The sequence below is a fragment of the Protomyctophum parallelum genome (genome assembly GCF_964188405.1).
Source record: "Protomyctophum parallelum genome assembly, chromosome: 4".
In the NCBI taxonomy this organism is placed as follows: Eukaryota; Metazoa; Chordata; class Actinopteri; order Myctophiformes; family Myctophidae; genus Protomyctophum; species Protomyctophum parallelum.
The window spans coordinates 34,061,131-34,082,953 of NC_139700.1; the positions used below are offsets into that span (position 1 = coordinate 34,061,131).

Genomic DNA, 21,823 nt, shown 5'->3' on the forward strand with positions numbered 1-21,823 from the left:
TTTGGGAGTTTTGAATGCAGGTCTTTGCGTGAGAAGGCATCGTCAAGCTAGGGTGCAAACTTGCTAAATTAAATATACCGTATTATATATAGGCCTATGCTAAGATAAATTGTTGCTCAAACTATATATCATCTGACAAGTTAACCAACTAGCCATTAGCCAATCATGATACCATGCGCACAAGCATTGCTTCTGACTATAGTCAAATCTACCACTTTATTGAGCATCTTGGCTCCACTTGAGATGCTCAAACCTCATTGGTTAAAGCAGCAGTGTCCCTCAGAGGCACATTAAAGTGTTGGCCTTGTATTCTGCTGCACGTGGTCATAACAACCAGCCTTATGAACTGGACTTCCATAACTGTGTGTTGTCTTGAAAAAATATTTCAAATGTCCGTCCCACCAAAAGTATAGTAATTAATTGTAATAAATGTAATCAATGCTGTACTATACTTTTTATTTAGTAACATAAATTTTTGTCACACACTTGAAACACAATATGAATTTAGGGAACGTGTAGTAAAAAGGAGTGACCAGTTGACCACAGAATGTAAAGTTTAATAAGGGCAGCAGTGGCTCAGGAGTCAGGAGGTGGAGAGTGGCCTGGCCGCTTGGAAATCTGAAGGTTCCCGGACCGTTGAAATCCCCAGTTGCTCATCATGGCTTAGTTAGGGCCGAAGTATACTTGAACAAAGACACTACTGCTCTCGATGAGCACTTTACAGAGATTGTGCATTACATTCACCCATACACACATACAGATGCCGGAGGAAACCATGCAAGGCAGTGAGGCACCAACCTGCACATCGGGAGCAATTAGGGGTCCAGTGTCTTGCTCAAGGACACATCGACACTAACTCTGTGGGAGCCCGGGTTCGAACTGGGAACCTTAATTGCGGTTTCCATCCGGTCACTCTACCCCTGAGCCACTGCCACCCCTAACATGCATCTGGTATCAATGTATCATTGTGCACAGATGTCAGTCTGCACCATTACACCCCAGCATCCGTATTGTGCTGAAGATAGCAGATCGACAAGCTCACGTGTCACGCTGCGTTGTGAGCTCATCACTTATCGATTTCAACTCTCCCCACAATAACAGAAAAGAGGATACTAGCATAGAGCCCTGAGGGACTCCGCTCAACCACATGGGGTTTAAGTGGTTATATAATTCATAGCAATAATATTGCTATGAATATATTTATATATATATATATATGACGAAAACACAATGTTATGAAAAAGTTCTCTTTTCAGTGGAGCAGACAGGTTGAGCTGGATATGCTGTATGCTTCTCTAGCGTAGAAGGTGTATGTTCCTACAGAGACAGGTGGAGTAGGAGGATAATATTTCTATAGAAACTGGTGGGGTAGTACTGTAGCTGAATGTTGGAGTATAGGGGTGTTATGTATGTTTCTACAGAGACAGGTAGAGGAGGTGCATGTTGTCATTCAGCCTCCTGCTGCTCCTGGTATGTGAGGAGGAGCCCAGCCGCTTCTGTCTTGTTGTGTCTCCGAGCCTCCTGCAGAGGACTGTTGCCCCACCTGAACCACAAAACAAACACACCCAATGAAAGTTAGTTAAAGAAAATTATAACATTGTTTCTGAAAGTCAGGTCCGGGGACCGGTGTGGTCCTTATACGGGTCCATAGGGTTGTCCTGATCGGATCAGGAGATCGGAAATCGGCTCCGATCTCATTTTCAAAAGATCGGAATCGGGGAGAAAAGATCGGATTGTTAATTGTGTTTATGCTAGTTGTTTTCCTTCTGGTCCTCATCAAACAATCATCAAACAAACACTAGTCACACTCGTGAAAAACACCTATGATGAAAACAAAAGGAAATGCAACTCCCACTATGATGGGATAGGTGTCTGTATAGTACTCTCTCTGATTGAGAGAGATACTCTTTAAGAGTTTTAACTTGACTATATTCACTCTAATTAACCAACACATCGTTATTTTGCTATGATTACATGCTTTCATAGAAAGACAAAAAAAAACATGACAGTCATTCTAAAAAAAGTATAGTCACATTTTGCCTTTCAATAATTGAAAGGCAAAATGAGTGACACACATTAACATAATATTTGCTATTGTGATATGGCATAAATAAATAAAATAAAATATAAAGATCGGATGGGAAAGATCGGTATGTCTCAAAATAAAATGGTCGGAATCGGATCGGGAGCAAAAAAACATGATCGGGACACCAGGGTTACATTTGAGAGACATTTGTACTCTCGCAGAGTTACACTGAGGATTTTAGGGGGTATATCGGGGTCCCAGAGATAATAAACGAAAACAAAAAACAAATGAGGGCCCATGTTATATCATGTCTAATAGAGTTAAATCGAAAAGGTTGAGAATCACTTATTTATAACATGATCTGTTGTCCTGTGATGATGGCTGACCTGTCTTTGAGGGCGTGGCTAGCTCCAGTGTTCTCCAGCAGGAAGCTGATGACCTCTGTGTGACCTTGGGCAGCGGCCACATGGAGAGCTGACCTGCCGTCGTAGTCCACCGCATTTACTTCCCCTCCAGACAGGAAGTACCTGCATGCAAACAAGGGAGAGAAAAAGAAAAGCTGCCTTTAATCTATACCCACAACTAATTCAAGATCATTACATAATCGCCTGGTCGCAATTATAGATCGCATAAGCAATCATTCATCTGTACTAGTAGTATAAATGAATCTGTTGAAAAATATTTATGAAAATAATTGAAAGTCAAAGAAACATGTTTTATTTATACTGTATGTTCGAATGTTCAATGCCAAACAAATAATTCAAATTTGCAATTGTCAACTCTGGCATATAGACAGTTGCTGCTGTTTGTCTCAACGTATCTGAAACACAGCAGAGATTATTTCAGCCATTTTTGACCATATATTATCGATTTATACAGTATTTTACCTGCGTAGGGACTGCAGATCTCCTCTAAAGGCAGCCAATAGAATATTCATTATCTGGTAACCCTGGACAACAGAGGAGATCATTATAACATTATACCATTAACCCAAGTCCAACAGTACATTTTTACAGAAGCTATATTGACTAGAATAGTATGGCAATGATGATAATATTATGTCCTGTGCAAGTGATACAAATTAAGGCTTTGTTCCATTTAGTTGAGCCAGCATGCACAATATAGCAGCACCAGCAAACTGACCCTGACTCTGACCACAATGGAACATTAGTAATGAATAGCACTGGGAACACCTGTACAGGATAGAATAAGTTAAATCAATCAGTCAGTTGTTCAGTCTGTCTGTCAGTCAGTTTTTTGATGAATTGAACATGGTGGACCCTCTTGTAAACAAGTGTAATGCTTAATTGGGTCGTCCACTCACAGTTAACAGTCTTTGTATTGAGTTTGTGCTTGAAATGTACTGTAATTCTGCAAACTGTTAATAAATATTTCAATCAATCAATCAATCTGTGTACATGCAGACCTCAGATTCTGTCTTCCACTGTCTGTAGGCAAGTAGTTGTCTGAATGGAGTCCTGATATCAAAGCAATGCAGTTGAAACAGGGATACCAGCTCCTAGGAAACAACACAGTGCAACATGTAGATTTACACATACTGTACCTAAATTTAAGTTTGAGGAGATAAGGTGCACTAGTCAAATTAAAGCCTATTACAGAGATCTTACAGTTATAAAGTCTGAGTTGTCCAGGGATCTTAAAGTTATATAGTCAGAGTTTTCCAGGGATCTTAAAGTTATATAGTCAGAGTTTTTCGATGAGCCTCTGCTCACTTTAGGTATGGAATATGTAAATTCAGGCATTTATCCCTCTAGTCAAATTTCAAATTCGAGCACATCCAAGTTTTCCCAGAAACTGTACTAGCCATGCTTGCCATGCTTTAAATTAATACAAAATGATGACGCAAAAACAGAGAGGTGGTTCTTTTCTAACAGTCTCTTCTACCAAATGTAACATTGCATTTGCACACTACACTCTCAGAGACCTGTCGTAAGGGGTCGATTTGGAGCCCTGGTGGATCCGGACTAGACGTTGAGAAACAGTGATATAAACAACAAAATCCCTTAGTTGTATGTGATGGTTACCTGACAGAAGTGGACAGCCCTCCAGGGGTTCTTGTGAGAATCGAGCTGGGGAGAGGAACAGAACAGTCCCAGGACCCCAGGAATAACAGCCAGCAGAACCCCATGCTGACTGGATACCGCTGGGACAGATGTCTGGAGGACCAACACACATTGCGTTGTGAGACTGTAGATCAGTTTTTTTTCTTTACAAAAAATAGGGCTTAAGTGATTAATTCATAATGTAATTGTTTGTAAGATTGGGGACAGCAAGGGGTCTCCATCTGAAAACGTTTGGGAACCTCAGGTATAGATGGTTCGGTTACGCGCAAACGTTCTCATGATGCTAGGAGACAACAAGCCAAACCATTGTTTGATGCATCCGGTTCGCTGGTGGTTGGTTAATATTATATTGGTTATCATCAAGCATTGATTTAGTGTTATATTATACTATGCTGGAGACAGTACACAATGGTCATGGAGAGAGAAGCGCAAAAGATAATTTCTCTGAGTATACGCACGCACACACGCACACACACACTCACACACACACACACGTGCACACACACACACACACACACACACACACACACACACACACACACACACACACTAAGGCTGTCCCCAAACATTCAAGGTTCGAATGTTCGCTCGTTAGGGTTGGCACTCGAATCTTAATTAATGGGTTTGAACCATTCGTTTTTTTTATTTGTATTTTCTTTATAAAAATACATATAATATTTTTTTTTCCTTTTTTATTAAAGGTATATTCAGTGATTTCACTCAAAAAACCTTAGGTTTCGTTTTTGGCTGTGGGACCCAGCCTTTCGTCCAATCAGGATAGAGAGTCAAAAACGAAACCAAAGGTTTTTTGACCCCCAGGGGTTAACTGGGGACAGCGAGGAACTCCTTATATGGCCAGCACTCTCTATAGTAGGGAGGATTATCACAACAAAACAAAAAAATAAGTGATATTTGAATTAAGTGAAATCACTGAATATACCTTTAACTCGAAAATATATCTCGGCGAGAATGTGATATGAGCATGTCAAAAAAAGTAAGTTTCTCGTGCATTCCTGTCAGAAGTTATGTCTATCTCCTTGTTGTGCTGTCCCTCTCCAAAATCCCCTGTGCACATTAATTTGGTGATGGGCCTGCAGCCAATCAGCCAATCAGCAACAAACACACACCCACACACACACACACACACACACACACGCACACACACACACCAGCACAGCACAATTTGAGAAAAAGGTTAGTTCTCTCTCTCTCTCGCTGCGCTGTTGCGTCTGTCTGTCTGTCTGTCTGTCTGTCTGTCTGTCTGTCTGTCTGTCTGTCTGTCTGTCTGTCTGTGTGTGCACGCGCATGTGCGTGTGTGTGTGTGACACTGATTTATTGAATATTCTGACTTTCAATTCAAATGTACATACATTTAGTTTTGATTGTATTGTTAATTTGTTGTATTGTGCTTTTTGCCTTGGCAATGTAAACGTATGTTTTCTCAATGCCAATAAAGCTCCTTTGAATTGAAAAAAAGTGTGCCGACTGCGTGTGATTGGCTAACGTTTAGGAGGAGCCAGGCTGCTGATTGGCTCCTGTGATGGCCTCAACTATATAAAGCTGTGTGGAAGCAGCATTCTGATGTATTCTTCCTGGTGTGTGTTTGGTCTGTCTGTAGCAAGAAGTTACACACCGTCTGGCTGTAGCAAGAAGGTAACTACATGTTAAACTTAAACCTTTAGCTTTGTTTTAAATGATTCAGTTTGGGTAACTTGATCTGTGAATGAATGCCACTGAGATGTGGAGTTATGTTTTATAACAAGAGTTAAGGTAACTGTTCCAATATGGCTCATAGTGTCTTTTTGACTGGCATTCAAACTCTTCAGACAGTGGACAGGGTCCATTTGGTTCCATTTGTACACCGAGAGCTGTAAGGGTCCATTTGGTTCCATTTGTACACCGAGAGCTGTAGGGGTCCATTTGGTTCCATTTGTACACTGAGAGCTGTAAGGGTCCATTTGGTTCCATTTGTACACTGAGAGCTGTAAGGGTCCATTTGGTTCCATTTGTACCCTGAGAGCTGTAAGGGTCCATTTGGTTCCATTTGTACACTGAGAGCTGTAAGGGTCCATTTGGTTAAACATGCTAACACTTCATCTTCAATATAAAATTGGTATTGTCACAAACGCACAATATGGGCTTAAACTTCATTCAAAGCTGAAGGGAAAACATATTTCAAAAGTTGGGGGAAAATGTATAAATGTAAGCTTGGGGGAGGGATGTTAAGTTGTAAAATATGGGTTGTGGGGGCTGACAAGGCTATACAGCCACATGTGTTTCTAATGTGTTGTAGGCCTACATAACACTAATGACACTTATCTTTTCTCTTCATGTAATTCCAGAATATGAAGAGTCACTGCACCAGTGGTGTAGGCAGCACCAAGCCCTGGACCCTGAGACGAGCCATGTCCGTAGGCCCCACAGCCCCGCTAATTTAGGCTTCCGAGGACCCCCACCCTGGAGCCATGTGAAGTGTCCCAGACCGATGCCCCCCTCCCTGCACAAGACATTGAGGTAGGAACTGTACGCTATAGCTGCTGCTGGGAAGAGCTGCTTGCTGCGCAGTGAGTACAAATCTTGTTTATTGTCCTTTGCTGTCGCTGGTGTGGTTAAGCAGGGTACTGATGGTGTTGCTCTCATTTGCGTTCCGGCTTCCTGCGGTTCCGTCGCGTCGGGCTGCCTGCTGTTGCACTGCGTTGCGTCTTTTGCGTCGACTGCCACAATTTAGGCCGGTTCCGTCATTTCACCTCATTTCACCTAACTTGTGGACACTGCCTGTCCTCTGCAGAAGAACGTGATGGTTCACGGTAAGTATCTGTTTTTGTATTCTTTGCTGGTAGGGTAGGGCTGGTAGGGTAGGGCTCCTAGGGTAGGTTTTTGCGTTGCATCGCAAACTAAGCACTTTGGCACAGGCATGGAGCTCCTGGTTTACTGGGATGGGGTTCGATTCCCTGCTGCGCCCTGCTGATTACATTTAATCTGTTAAGCAGGCATCCTTTTGCACAATAGAGCGTCGCAGTTCCTCCCCCTTTCAGAACGACGAGTGGCCCAGGAAATTATTCTCCATTTCATTTTCTCATGTATTTCAAAATGTATTTAAAGACCTTTAAGACCACCTTTCTAATTATTTGTTTGGCCCGAAAAATTGTGTTTGTCATGATTGGTCCGAATGTTCACTCAAATTCCTGCCGAAGTTCGAGTCCTAAAATAAGGGCTAGGGTACAGCCTTAAAACACACACGGCTCCAGTCTAACCTTATAGTGGAACATTGTGGAGTAATCCTTCATTCCCGCCACCTGCATCATGGACAGCATGCTCCTCGTTGCCCCCGGTGACAGCACCTGGTCCCCTGACAGAGGGCAGAGCCCCCCATTGGCCAACGAGGCAGCCAGGGCTGCTCCTGATTCACAGGTCACCTCAGTGGAGGCACACTAGAGAACGGAGAACATTATTAGATCACAGGTTTGCAAATGTTTTTCGTGTCAAGGACCCTCAAATTGTGTAATTGTCTCCACCAGGCCGAAGGTGTCGGGAGAGTATGTTTTCTGTGTGTGGGTCCGTCGTTACCAGCTAATCTCCCGCACCGTTGGCCTGGCCGATGCCAAACTTTGCGCACACATTCCCTGGATGCCAATGATGAACCTCTGCTCCAAATTTTCTACAACAGCCTGTTATAGCACCACCATGAGGCGGTTCACATTTTTACCTATAACTGCACCGATCTGCGTGAAACGTTGCATGCACACTCCCTAGAGGCCATGGAAAAACCTATGATCTGCCTTTTATAGCGCCACGAGTAGGCCGATACATTTTTTTATATTACTCTTTCAGATTCTGTCAAAAAAGCCCACACTATAGACAGTATCTATAGTCTATAGTCATGTGCTCAAGGCAGAAGACGGAAGAAATGGCACCCTTTCACATTGGACTATTACAGCGCCACCAGGAGGCCACAATAACCTAACCTGGTGGAGAGCTATGCCCCTTTTTCTAGTTATGTATTTGGCCTTCGAGCCCCATCTGAAAAGGTTATGGACCCAGAAGAGAAGATTTGTGTAAAAAAAAAAAAAAAAATCCAAACTCACAGTGAGGACTGTTTGTTTGCTGGTAGTAGAACATTTGATGTTGTACAAAATCATAACTTGGGGTCATTTTTGGGTCATTATATTGTCAAACATTTGTCACGATTTTTCAATTTAAAAAGAAATAGTTAAACAGTGGACAATACCTGCAGAAGCAGGTCCAGCGTTGCGTTGATGTCAGCAGCCTCTGGGAAACACTACAAAACAGACACAAAGTCAGCTTGACAGACAGGATGTGGACATATAATTTCAGACTTCCTGCACTTACATGTTTGTATTTTACTTTTTAGACAGTCGGTAGTACCAATGAGAGGGAGACAAAGTAGGAGAGAGACGGTAGAAAAGCCAAGAAAGAGACGGTCTAGGAGAGACAAACAGTAGGAAAGCTGAGAGGGAGACAGACTGTAGGGAAGCTGAGAGGGAGACAGAAGAGGCAGACAGTATAGGAAAGCAGAGAGGGAGACAGAAGAGACAGACAGTAGGAAAGCAGAGGGAGACAAAAGAGACGGGCAGTAGGAATTAGGAAAACAGAGAAGAGTAGACAAAAGAGAGGATGCTTTGGTTTGGTGGGATCTGATCTTACTTAGACCTTTTAAGGTACCTGTGGGTCTACACTTAACCAGTAACAGATGGGACACAATCAGATAATGAAACTAGCAGTTGGTTTTAAAGCCAACCAGCTTGGTGACAAAGTGGAGTCCAGGGAACAGAGTTTACCTGTTTCTCCTGGAGGTAGAAGGACAGAGCATGGAGTCTGACGCTGTCCTTCCTGTTTCCCTGGTAACTAATGACATGAGAAAACAATCAGTTACAGTACCAGGTCCACTAGCAATATGCCACTATAGCCTATACAACTTGTGTTCTGTAATGAAAAATTCGTATGTCAGTACATAACAATAATAATTAATAATAAAAACAACAAATTCACAACAGTGAGTAAAATTATATTAGTTATTTCATTCCAACTGCGTCTGGTTACTGTGTGAACACCAAGACCAATTTGTTTTACCCGTTTATGTTCTCAGCCAATAAACTGTTTCATTGTTCAGATTCAGAATTTGTGTGATAATACCTGCTACAGTTTAAGTTGACGTTTTCTTTATTACAGAGTCTTCGGATCATGTTCAGCACCTGAAACCCAAACATATGGCTGTGATTCAATGCACTATCCTTGGTGTTTTCATCTGAACAGTAAACGTTTTCCTCTACTGGGTTGAGCAGGGGTATAATTCCTGCCCACTACTGTGGGGAGGGGGTTTGATTCCCAAACCTTTTAGCTCAAGGCCCACAAAATAACTTTGATGTCTCCCGGGACCCAAAGTAGTGAAAATAGCTGATCTTCCATCTCACAGCACGTCATGATGTGACGTGTTGTGAGCTTGTAGGTCTGCAATTTTTTCACTATATCCTTAAAGTGTTTCTCCTTTTCTAATTCCTGACATTTCTTTGATTGTTGTTTCTTTGATTGAATTATGAAAAAAATAATTCATGAACATTTTTAAACTAGACCTATACGTGCCCGTCGACCACCGGCCTACTTGAGAACGATGCAACTTGGGAACCTAATAATACCCACTTGTGATAACACCTGTTTTAACTATCTGTCAGTGTCCCTTTTGTGCCCATACTATATGTAGTATGCAATACCCATTGTCATAGCACACATTTTAACTGTAGCTGTCTGTGTCCCACATGGAGATCTCTGTATCTGTCTGTCTGCCTGTGTCTAAAGAGTGCAAACTGACTGTGAAAAGTGGACTGGTTAAGTAATCCATTGGCAGGTGTGGGGTTGCCATGGCAATCAACAGGCTGAGGCAGAGGCTAGAAATTGCACAGGAAGGGCACTTGGGCTAATTAGGCCCTTAGATCTCCATAGTTGGGGACAAAAAAATCTCCCTGTCAGTTGACTTACTGACTCATATTTCTCCTCTTCTTCTGTACACAGCCTCCCAGACATCTACAGTAGGGAGGAAATTACATCACTGTATCAGGAAATGGATGGATGAACGTTTGTGTAGTACGGACATTGGGTGGGTTAGCTCATGTGGTTTAGTATAAGGTACGAGCAGGTATGTGGTAGGTGTGTTTATTACCTGTAATAAAGAAGTTGTAACGATGGCTCCAGTTTCAATGAGAGGACTGTGAGGAACACCTGAAACATCAAATATATAGAACAGAATAGAATAGAGCACCGAAGTCCTGACGTCACTGTCAGTAGAGGGCACCAGTCCACAGGTTTGTGTACCTTTTATTTGCATTGGGATTTTAGATCTCTTCATATAACAACTGTGTTTGAAAAATAAACCGATCATCCCGGACTTTTCCCTCATATGGATATGAAGCATCGACTGAAGGTGGAAATGTACAAATATACCCAAAGAGTAACACAATAAGCGTTAGAAATGAGTCAAACAACCCAGAGACTACATTTCCGGGTAGGCGGGGTGGCTGCAGCTGCCCGTCGCACAACAGAAACTGTAAATGTTAATTACGTTTTTTTTTTTAATTTGTATTGATATTTGATTTTGTTTCGTGGTTACTACGAGTCGAGTCACTGCCAGCTGAGCTTATGTCAACGAGGAATCTCAGAAACGCAATGTGTTGACAGCTGGGCGTGACGTATACTAGCAGCGACATTGCTTTCATACTCTTGTAGTTTCAAGGCATTTGTGGCCACATTCATTCCATTTTCTCCAGAAACTGGCTGTATCAAATATTAATGGACATCATTAACGACGCACAGCCACCCCCATGACAGAAGCCTTCGGGATGATCAGTTTATTTTTCAAACACAGTTCTTATATGAAGCGGCCTAAAATCCCCATCAATGCAAATAAAAAAATACATGAACCTGTGGACTGTCAGACTTCGGTGCTCTATAGAATAGAAAAGAATGAGATTGTGGATGTGTGTCACCTCGGCTATACATTGAAAATGTACTCAGAGTTTAAATAAAGGTGATGATGATGGTGGTGTGTGTAAGGGGGGGGATGATGGGAGGAGGATGCTGTGTATTTTGGGCAGTTTTTAAACTTGTTGTGAGCTCGTAGAACATTATATTGCTATTTCCTATTTGTCATACAACAAAGTGTATATAGGGCAGGCCAGGCTTTAGTTGTCAAGGGTTAAGGGTTTATTTGATCAGCTGCGTCAATGGAAGATGATCGGAATACTGTACTACGGCAGGATCACAACAATGACTGCAACATAGCAATGCCGAAGGGAAAAGAAGAAAATAAAGACCACATGGAGTCTGAAGTGGGGACTGAGCATGCAGCTGAGCGTGAAAAGAGGAAACGTTCTGTGAAGGCCTTATGTGCCACAACAACCACAAGGCACGAAGTGGATAGGTAAAAGTTGTTTCTATATGGTACTCTCACAAGCAACAACTAATAATTCTGACAAATGTCTGCATATGTGTGTGTGTGCGTGCGTGCGTACCTGTGCTGGTCAAAGTGAAAGGAGATGTGTATTTAGAGTACTCCTCCAGTCCTACATATCTGTGGACGTATTCCGGACCCAGCTGGTCTACAGAGAGACCATACAATAGAGGCCAGGAGGCCTCACCCAGGACCACCGACCCTGAACAGTCACCTAGAGACAGCCTGGACACACACGCACGCACGCACGCACATACACATTAAATGCACAATGAATCTCATTAACTCAAATTAATTGTGTAAGATGGTTTACAGTAGTTGTTATACCTCTGTCCGTCCACAGTGCAGATGGAGACAGCCCACCTGCTGTCCTCTCCGCCCTGCTCCTTGTCCTGTTCGGACAAACGCGTATAGAGAGATCGGCCGGTCAACGAGTGGCCATTAACATTAACACAGTAACATGTATGCGTGCGTGGACTCACCTGAACAGTGGACAACTGTTTGCATTTAGTGAACAGTTTCTGTGTCTCCTCGCTGAAGGTGGAGAAATCTGGAATGACAAAACGTCCCTGCAGAGCCTTCAGGATGAGGGACACGAACCCAGTCACACACCTGTACCGTAAAGCAAAGTGAGCCGGATGAATGAATGAATGAATGAATGTGCCATTTATTTGTTGCTGTTGTGAATTCGTACCTGAGGAAGGTGGAACGGTCCACTGTTCCAGCACTGTCCTGCAGCTTCCTCATGTGAACAAAGCAATCTCTGATCCGTGAATCAGATCTCTGTATTCCTGAACTCCACACAGCCTGACACAACACACGCATGGAAGAAGAGACTACATGAAAAATGTTCATAAAAAAATCTGAATATTGGTTTAAATTAATAAATTATTAAACATTAATATTAGATGAAATACCTCAAAGAACTGGTTGATGTTCAGTCGGCCGTCTGAAGCAAAGCTGTCAAACAGCATGTCAGCTGCCCTAGATACACACGCACATGCACGCACACACACACACACACACACACACACACACACACACACACACACACACACACACACACACACACACACACACACACACAGTGCTGATTCATCATTTTAAGACAGCCAGGTGTAGCCGGTAAGGTGTACTATTGGTGTAATGCGTAGTAAACTGTAGTATTTTGTAGTAAAGTGTAGCAAAACGTTAGTGGACCTACGCTCGTCGTTTGATCAGACCAGGCTGGGTCTCGGTGGTTCTGTTCAGCTGGGTCCATGTCTGGGGGGTGGAGGAACTGGATCGATCCGGATCCGACTGCGGCAGGGGCGGCTTCAGAGCCCCATTACCTACTAACACAGGGATGGCTGTTAATATTTTTGTACAACCTCACAACGTGTCTCTGTGAGCCACTTGTTTCTCTTGCAAAATCTGGCAACACATGGTTACAGCAGCAACAGGAAGAGGAAGTTATGCACACACAAAACGCAAAGGCTTGGACACTGGAAACGGAAAGGATTTTTCTGTATGAATGTATGGGCTGTCAAGGCCAGAAAGTAGTTTTTTTTGCCAATTTAGTAGGCGTTCCTGCATAACTTCCGGGTACGTGCATACCCTCTATAGAGTCTATATGAAAGAAAGTCTGTACACTGCAGCTCCCGTGGCAGACTGTAATCAATTTAACACCTGATGTTTTCAGCAGAGACACTGCTCTTCTTCACACTTTAAAAAGTACAGTAAGTGACAGATCAGGAGCTTGTTGTGTTGTTGACAGGTGTGTGTGTGTGTGTGTGTGTGTGTGTGTGTGTGTGTGTGTGTGTGCGTGCGTGTGTGTGTGTGTGTGTGTGCGTGCGTGCGTGCGTGCGTGCGTGCGTGCGTGCGTGCGTGCATGCGTGAGTGCAACACACACACACACACACACACACACACACACACACACACACACACACACACGTGCATTCATACACGCATGTGTGTATATTTTGTAGCAGCCTGTTTGAGTATACCTGCAGGTCCAGGACCCCCGAGGCTGACGGGTCGCTGGGGGGGTGGGCTCTGTTGAGGGGCTCTAGGTAATGGACGGGGAACAGCGCCTACTGGAGCCGTATCCTTGGAAACCACAAACATCAACACGTACGTATAGATGAGTGAGTGAGTGAGTGAGTGAGTGAGTGAGTGAGTGAGTGAGTGAGTGCGACACAGACAGACAGACAGACAGACAGACAGACAGAGATTACATTTTATTTTGCTTGTGTATGTCTCTCGATCTGATCTAATCGAACGTCAGTGGAAAAAGGATAGGCTAACGGTGTCATTTGACATTTTGCGTGACAGCTGGCGAAAATACCAGCAAAGTGTCAAAACTGAAAAGATTAAATACTTTTCAGATATCATTGTAACTAACTGTCACAAACCTCAGGTTTTATTTAAAACTATAAATGATATACTTGACGTCCCGCAGCCTATCTGTCTTGATGCTTCCCCTGAAAAATGTGAGCTCTTTTTACAGTTCTTTATTGACAAAGTGGCCAACATCAGGGCTAGCATCCCTACTCCGACACATGACCCTTCTACTGCTGTCACCTGCCCCAACATTTTGAGCCATTTTGAGCCTGTATCCCTTTTTCAGCTACAGGAAATAATTTCCCAAATAAAACCAACTGGCTCACCCTTAGACGTCCTTCCCCCTCGTCTGGCTAAAGAAAGCAGTGAGGCTACCGGGCCAGATCTCCTATTGATCATAAACCAGTGCCTGGCAGGTGATGTACCAGCAATTTTTAAACATGCTGTGGTACAGCCGCTGCTTAAAAAGCACAACCTTGATCCTTCTGTCCTATCCAACTTTCGGCCTATTTCCAAGCTCCCATTTAATTCCAAAGTTTTGGAAAAATGTGCCCTGGCCCAACTGATGCCCCATCTGAACACACATGGAAGTGTTCCAGTCCGGGTACAAAGCTCTCCACAGCACCGAGACTGCACTGTTAAGAATCTTTAATGACATATTTTTGGCTACAGACTCTGGTGACTCTCTCATTCTGGTGCTTAAGTCACGCCTCAAGACTTACCTTTATTCCTTGGCTTTTCCAAGCACAGTATGAGATGTTCGATGTTTAACGTGACACTGTGCATGTTGTTTGTGGTTGTTTTGTGGTTTTTAAATGAAGTTGTTTTTTAATGTTGAAGTTGTTTTTTAATGTTTTACTGTAAAGCACTTTGGTACAACGTTGTTGTTTTAAAATGTGCTATATAAATAAAGATGGTATGGTATGGTATGGTAAAATCTCTGATTTAAACACGTTGCACAAAATCATTACTCCAATAATGTCTCTGTCTGATTCTCAATGTGTTATTAGATCAAATCTTCATACAGTGCCTGTTATCTATACTCCCCACATTATTGTGAAGTATAACACACTGTTATATGTGTGTGGGGCGGGGCGGGGCGGGATCCAACGTGGCTCGAAGGATAAATGTTTTGGAACCACTGCCTTAGACCTGTTGTGTTTGTCTGATCAGGATTAATATGGTTGGTTGTTCACATCAAAGAGTAACATGACTCTCTGGTCCCCCTGTCTGTCTGTCTGTCTGTCTGTCTGTCTGTCTGTCTGTCTGTCCTCCCTCTTCTCTCCTCTTCAGGAGATATACGATGACAGGTTTCGCTCTTTGATCCACAGATCAAGAGCGCACCAGGGTGTGTGAGTGTGTGTGTGTGTGGGTATGGACAAGCCAATGCAGGTTTACCTGGCCCCGTGTGTTCCTCTCCTGACGTGGTTCTGTCGTCAACCCATTCTCTGTTACAGACAGACAGACAGACAGACAGACAGACAGACAGACAGACAGACAGACAGAGATTACATTTTATTTTGCTTGTGTATGTCTCTCGATCTGATCTACCGGTAATCTAAAACATCACAGACAGACACTCAATCAGATCACCAGTTAAAGAGAGCTAAGGCAGTTAACCTCCTGTCGTTGGGCATTGGGTATTGGGCAGCTCAATATGTGACTGTGAGACAGTGAGGCAGCATCTGCACTCTCAACTTTCCCTGGAAAAATCAACAACTTCAGCCCTATATACACTATATACCTGGTTGTATGGTAAATGTCAAAACTAGTCGATCTAAAAAGCTCACAGTGCATCACATCATGCATTGAGAGCTTATCTTATCTGCATATTTATACTTTGTCTAAAATACGGAAAGGTTGAAAGTGATTTAATATTAAAACCATCTCACCAACACACAGGATTTGATAGTTATACAGTGCACACCCTCTTGTTTATCTCCATTCAAAAACATTCATAAACTCATTGACCAGTCAGTCAGTAAATCAACCAGCCCACAGTTTCCAGCTGAGGCCACAGGAAGCAGAACACAGTCCATCTCAGCGGGAGATGTCTGCAGCTACTCATTATATCATTACAGCTCATTATAACACCATGCACGTACACGCACGCACACTCACGCGCACACACGCACACACACACACACACACACACACACACACACACACACACACACACACACACACACACACACACACACACACACACACACACACACACACACACACACACCAGTATAGCATGCATTCTCTGTGGCTGAGTCAGTTGACCCCATGCCAATGCCCTTTATAATGTTAGGTTGCATATTTTGCTATCTATTCTGTCCCCATGGAGGCTGTTATGTACAGTTAGTGCACTGAGAAATTGAATATGTGCTGGGCATGTCTGCCGAGTGTCCGTCTAAACGTCTCTTGAGAAACTTCCGACCCACCGACTTCAAACTCGGCGCACCAGAGAGATGCAGAGAGAAGGCCAACAAACGAGTCGCGCGGACCAATACGCCCATATACTGTACAGGCATATATGGATATCCGGTTGTCCTGAACCGCTGATATGCCCATGGCATCACCATATATGGGCCCTTAATTGGCATATACTGACTACATCAGGGATCTATATATATGGGCATAAAAGGTACAAAATCCAACACACAGATAGAGATCTCCATATGAACATACAAGGGGCGGACGGACGGACAGAATGGGCACTCTGACAACTGGGTTTGCATATCCGTTAGACATGCATTATTGTTCCTGACTTGCAATGTTCCGAAGTTTGGCACTGGTCTAGTAGTTGTTGATAATTGGACTGTAATATGTAGGCCTATACTGGATAAATGATGTTGTTAATGTCAGTAAGGCAGACTATTCCCCATCCTTTTGTTTTCCTTTTTTTGGCGAAGAATGCTATTTTGATAGCATGTTGTAGACAAATACTAGGTTTAATGTTTTCCTGGCATCCCACTTTCTTTGAAGCGCTAAATTGCTTTCTTTGCGTTCTATTTATGTGGCCATTTACCCTGTCATTTGTTGACTAGGGTTCATCCCATTTACTTTGATCTCACACTTTTAAGTTGCTTTGCACAAGCGTATGTGCTAAATACCTGTGGTAAACAGTAAAGACATAATAGTTTACAGAGGCACCGATGGCCAAGTGGTTAAGGCACATATACGGTAGGCGCTAATGCCTCCTGACAGCGAGTCGCAGGTTTCATTCCCGAGTCTGATGGACTTTGCTGCGTAGCACTCCCTATTCCTGTGTCCTCTCCTGTCCTATTTTCACTGTACTATCCATAATAAAAGTAGACAGAAGCCCCAACAAATATCTTTAAAGGAATAATTCCCATAGTGAAAACAAATGGGGCCGCGGCTCCAATGTGGATCTCAGACTTCATGTGACCAGGCTGTGAAGTCAATTATCAAATACTTATGACTCATGTCATGAATCAGCCAGATCATCATTTACTTAAATTTAGAAAATGTAAGTTAAAAATCACACCCGTGTGAACCGAGTGGTGCAACTCCCCTCTCTCTCCCCCCCCCCCCTCCTCCCCTCTCTCTCTCTCTCTCTCTCTCTCTCTATCTCTCTCTCATTAGCAGGCAACAGTGCAGCACTGTCTCTCTCTCTCTGTTTCTGCATGGCACAACAGCGGCCCTACTGGTACTCATACTGGTGCTCATACATACATGAACACATACATGAACAGTAAACACATAGGTGTACACGGACATTGCTGGTTGTAGGAGTGGTTGCACCACTCAAACATTTCAAAAAGTATAAAAACTGCCTTCTCGCAGCGTGCACAATACATTTGGAGCTGATCAGGTCGAGCCAAATCTGTGCGAGATTATAGCTTCAGACAAACAGACGATGTTCTAGACAACTCTGCCGTGTAAAACGTTTAACCAACTGTCAGGGAGGCAGTTGTGTTGTTCAAGACAACAATGTTAAATAATTCCACTCATTCAAACAGCTGACACCACATCACTGCAGCTCACAGCCACAGGGTTGCTGGTCCATATCCCTGAGAATAACCAAGGCTGGTTGGAACTCTCCCAGTGGCCTGTAGCTTTGTTTAGCTCCTACACACTACTCCTCCCTCCACAACATACCTCGTCCACCACTAAACACTGGGTGTCTCTACTGCCTCTCTGTCTGTCTCTCTCTATCCCTGTCCTTCACTCTCTCTTTTTCACACGCACACACATGCATGCACACACACACACACACACACACACACACACACACACACACACACACACACACACACACACACACACACACACACACACACACACACACACAACATCAACATGTTCCACTCAAAAACCACAAGCACGCATGCATGCACATGCACAGATACAGTGTTGAGTGGTTACCTCTGTTGTCATCATCTCTGCTGGGTTCCAGCAGTTTGTTTCCATCCAGACCTCCATATCGCTTCCTCCATTTACGACGCAGAGATGGCGTTCTCTGGAAACTACATCACATCTTATTAGGATAGTGTCAAATCCACTACACTGCAAAGTCCGAGTGATTAAGTGTGTTTAACTCTATACTCTAGAGAGTGTACAGATTTAATCAAATTGACACATTAGTACCTTGTTGTAATGTATTCAATTCAATTCAATTCAATTAGCCTTAATTGTCTCAGAGGAGACATTTGTCTTGGGCACCAAGAGACAGCGTTATACATTACATACATACGTATACATACATACATACATACATACATACATACATACATACATACATATACATTTTGCCCTTCACTGGTAACCCTATTTTGAATTATTATTTTTAAATATATGGAGGTATTTTGGGCTGGTCTTTTTACAAAAAAGACCCCCTTTTAAATACATACACACATACATACATACATACATACAGACATACATACATTTCAGAAGTTTTAGCAGTTTTTAAGGACCACTTTTAGGCCAGTGCACCAGAGCAAGCTCTTGCCTTTTTTTAAACCCTACCCATTTTAACCAAATACATACATACATACACACACACACACACACACACACACACACACACACACACACACACACACACACACACACACACACACACACACACACACACACACACACACACACACACACACACACACACACACACACACACACACACACACACACACACACACACACACACAGTCACACACACACACACACACACACACACACACACACACACACACACACACACACACACACACACACACACACACACACACACACACACACACACAGTTCATAGTACAAAAAATACAGTTCATAGTACAAAAAATAATTATCCTACCCACACTGCAAATATATCAAGAGGTTCAAGTACCGGTATTACAGTATTGCACTCTACCATCATAAGGTCTTCCCCGTTCCCCCCAGCCCCAGTAGTTAGTTATCTGTTATTGAGTGCTTTGATTGACAGTGGAACAAAAGAGAATATATATCTGTTGAGCTTACAGTATGGTGATCTGTACCGTCTGCCAGACGGCATCAAGTATTGTATTGTTATGTTAGCATAGTTCTGCGGAACAGGTCCCAACAGCCTTTTGCTGCTTGCTTGTACTTGTATGAGTATAAGTGACAAATAAAACCCTCTTGATTCTTGTTCTTGATAATAATACTATAGTTGCAGCTGCTCTGCTCCTCAGACAGACTGTGATTCCTGACCAGTGTTTTCCAAACAGTGGGTCGGGACCAATCTTTGGTTTGCCGATCCACTTTTATGGGTCACACGTAAATATCACTTTTTTCGTTTTCTACATAAATAAATAAAATAAATAATAATATATATATAAATTTTAATTTAAAAAAAAGTAGTAGTAGTGAAATAGCAGATCTACAAGCTCAAAATTGTCTATTGTCAAAATTTCCTTTTGGGTCTCGAGGTAAAACGTTTGGGAACCACTTGTCTAAAACCACTAAACAGACACTTAATCTCAGGAACAGTTGTGTCTGACATCTGCATTAACACCTGGTCACTGAGAGGTCCCCTGGATTGTCTGGCTTCCCTGGGATCCTCTGGGTGTCATGCCTCAGTGCCACGTCTCAGCCTGCCATTTACAATTAAAGCCAACAAGAATGTCTAAACAGCCACTAAACCCAACATCATTATAGACAAAATGTCCCTACTTTGTTTCTGAATGTATAACTTTTAGAAAAGACAGTATGACGGCATATCAGCAAGAAAACATATCAACTAAATTTGACAAAGCGGTTCTGTTGACACCACATAGCAGCAAACAATCATAATTACCAGAGATAAGAGTTGTCTTCTGCATCTTGAGCCGGTGAATTTTCCATTGAAGTATTATAAGGCAGTCTGACTTACTCCAACACTGCTGTACAGTGTACGTATGTCTGTGGATGTCCTCTGTGAAGTGTCTTACTATGGGGTTGTGTGTGTGTGTGTGTGTGTGTGTGTGTGTGTGTGTGTGTGTGTGTGTGTGTGTGTGTGTGTGTGTGTGTGTGTGTGTGTGTGTGTGTGTGTGTGTGTGTGTGTGTGTGTGTGTGTGTGTGTGTGTGTGTGTGTGTGTGTGTGTGTGTGTGTGTGTGTGTGTGTGTGTGTGTGTCTGCCGGGGCTAAGTGCGTCTGAATGAATGGGAAGGTTTGGGTGGGTCTTTGGAAACGAGTCACCGCATGTAGAAACACTTTCAACTCCACTGTTTATTTTTTACTGAGCTCTGTGGGATGACAAGTTAACATACTGTATCTATAGGCAGAAAAGAAGAGATTATAAAATAAATAAAAGCATACAGTTCTCTGCAAAATGAGACTAAACTAACCTGAAAGGAGGGAAACACTGACAAAGCAGGGCAATACATGTCAAAGTAAACCATATATTTTAACCCAGTTCACTCCAAAACAGTACTTATTTTCTATCAATTAAACACCCCATGAAGCCTTAATTGAATTAATGGAATTGTTTTGTTTTTGTGACTTTCCTAAGCCAATACTTTGATGACCAGGTAGCTGGTCAGTAGGAGACTCAATGGATTATGGATTATTTGGCCACAAAAATACAGAAAATAGAGACATGTCATTTAGATCGTGTCAAAAGGTCATGTCTCACCTAGACACAGGATCTTTTGTATTGGTTTTTACACCATACAGTGAGAAAAAAGCAGGAAAAAAGGAAAGCAAACCAAGACAGCCACAGTATTGCACATGCCTCGAGAATTTTGAACAGATTCAATTTAACCTCTTACCTTAACAAGCAGGAACGTAAAACGTTCAGCACTTGAGCAGCAGGAAACCAGGTTCCAATCTGCGCCATAGAAGAGAAGAGCCAAGTTATAGTGATGGCTGCTTTAATCAACACACACACACACACACACACACACACACACACACACACACACACACACACACACACACACACACACACACACACACACACACACACACACACACACACACACACACACACACACACACACACACACACAACTTCTCCCTGATCTCTTCCATTATTGTAAGTATGATTGATTGATTGATTGATTGATTGATTGATTTTTTATTTATTTATTAGATCCCCATTAGCTTGCTGTAGGTGACAGCAGCTGTTATGTTATGTTGTACGACATGTTTTTAACTTACTTAATCCTTTTCGTGCTAGGTAGCACATAAGGTCTTCACCAACGAACGCCAATGCTGTCTGTCTTTTGCCCAATGTTGCAGTTGGCCCCAAGTTCACCCCAACTCCTTCATTTCTCTCTCCACTGATCTTCTCCAGGTCTCTTTGGGCCTGCCTCTTTTTCTTTTCCCAGGTGGTGTCCATCTCATAGCTACCCTTGGGATGGCACTTGGGTCCATTCTGCAGACATGTCCAATCCACGTCCACCTTCTGAACTTGATTACACCTGACAGTGTTGGAGATTGTCGTCGGCCAAAATATCCTCAGTATCCTCA

General features: G+C 42.9%; 1 protein-coding gene across 2 annotated transcripts; it reads right to left on the minus strand.

Annotated features, from left to right (window-relative positions):
• Nucleotides 1–437: 437 nt before the first annotated feature.
• glsl (glutaminase like) lies at nucleotides 438–20,336 on the minus strand. Of its 2 annotated transcripts, none has more exons than XM_083762422.1 (21): nucleotides 20,169–20,336; nucleotides 18,278–18,378; nucleotides 15,296–15,345; nucleotides 13,561–13,663; nucleotides 12,777–12,903; nucleotides 12,490–12,556; nucleotides 12,267–12,379; nucleotides 12,055–12,184; nucleotides 11,900–11,964; nucleotides 11,634–11,797; nucleotides 10,286–10,344; nucleotides 10,105–10,149; nucleotides 9,265–9,323; nucleotides 8,910–8,976; nucleotides 8,339–8,389; nucleotides 7,365–7,541; nucleotides 4,072–4,203; nucleotides 3,453–3,545; nucleotides 2,914–2,975; nucleotides 2,413–2,553; nucleotides 438–1,543 (listed from the first exon to the last, which is right to left on the minus strand). In XM_083762422.1, the coding sequence occupies exons 1-21, from the start codon at nucleotides 20,213–20,215 to the stop codon at nucleotides 1,447–1,449; spliced, it is 1,950 nt and encodes a 649-aa protein (XP_083618548.1). In that variant the 5' UTR covers nucleotides 20,216–20,336; the 3' UTR covers nucleotides 438–1,446. The 2 variants fall into 2 exon arrangements, with proteins under 2 accessions (XP_083618548.1, XP_083618547.1); XM_083762421.1 differs by having other exon boundaries at nucleotides 12,777–12,906; nucleotides 20,169–20,335.
• Between the last annotated feature and the right edge of the window lie 1,487 nt (nucleotides 20,337–21,823).

Bases quoted from the DNA above. Each gene is read 5' to 3' on its own strand.
- glsl (XM_083762421.1), bottom strand. From the start codon at position 20,215: ATGGAAAATTCACCGGCTCAAGATGCAGAAGACAACTCTTATCTCTG. The intron at 2,554-2,913 runs GTAAAATACTGT...GTTTGCATGCAG, and splicing joins GATCTGCAGTCCCTACGCAG to GTACTTCCTGTCTGGAGGGG. The intron at 1,544-2,412 runs GTCAGCCATCAT...TTTGTGGTTCAG, and splicing joins AGCCACGCCCTCAAAGACAG to GTGGGGCAACAGTCCTCTGC.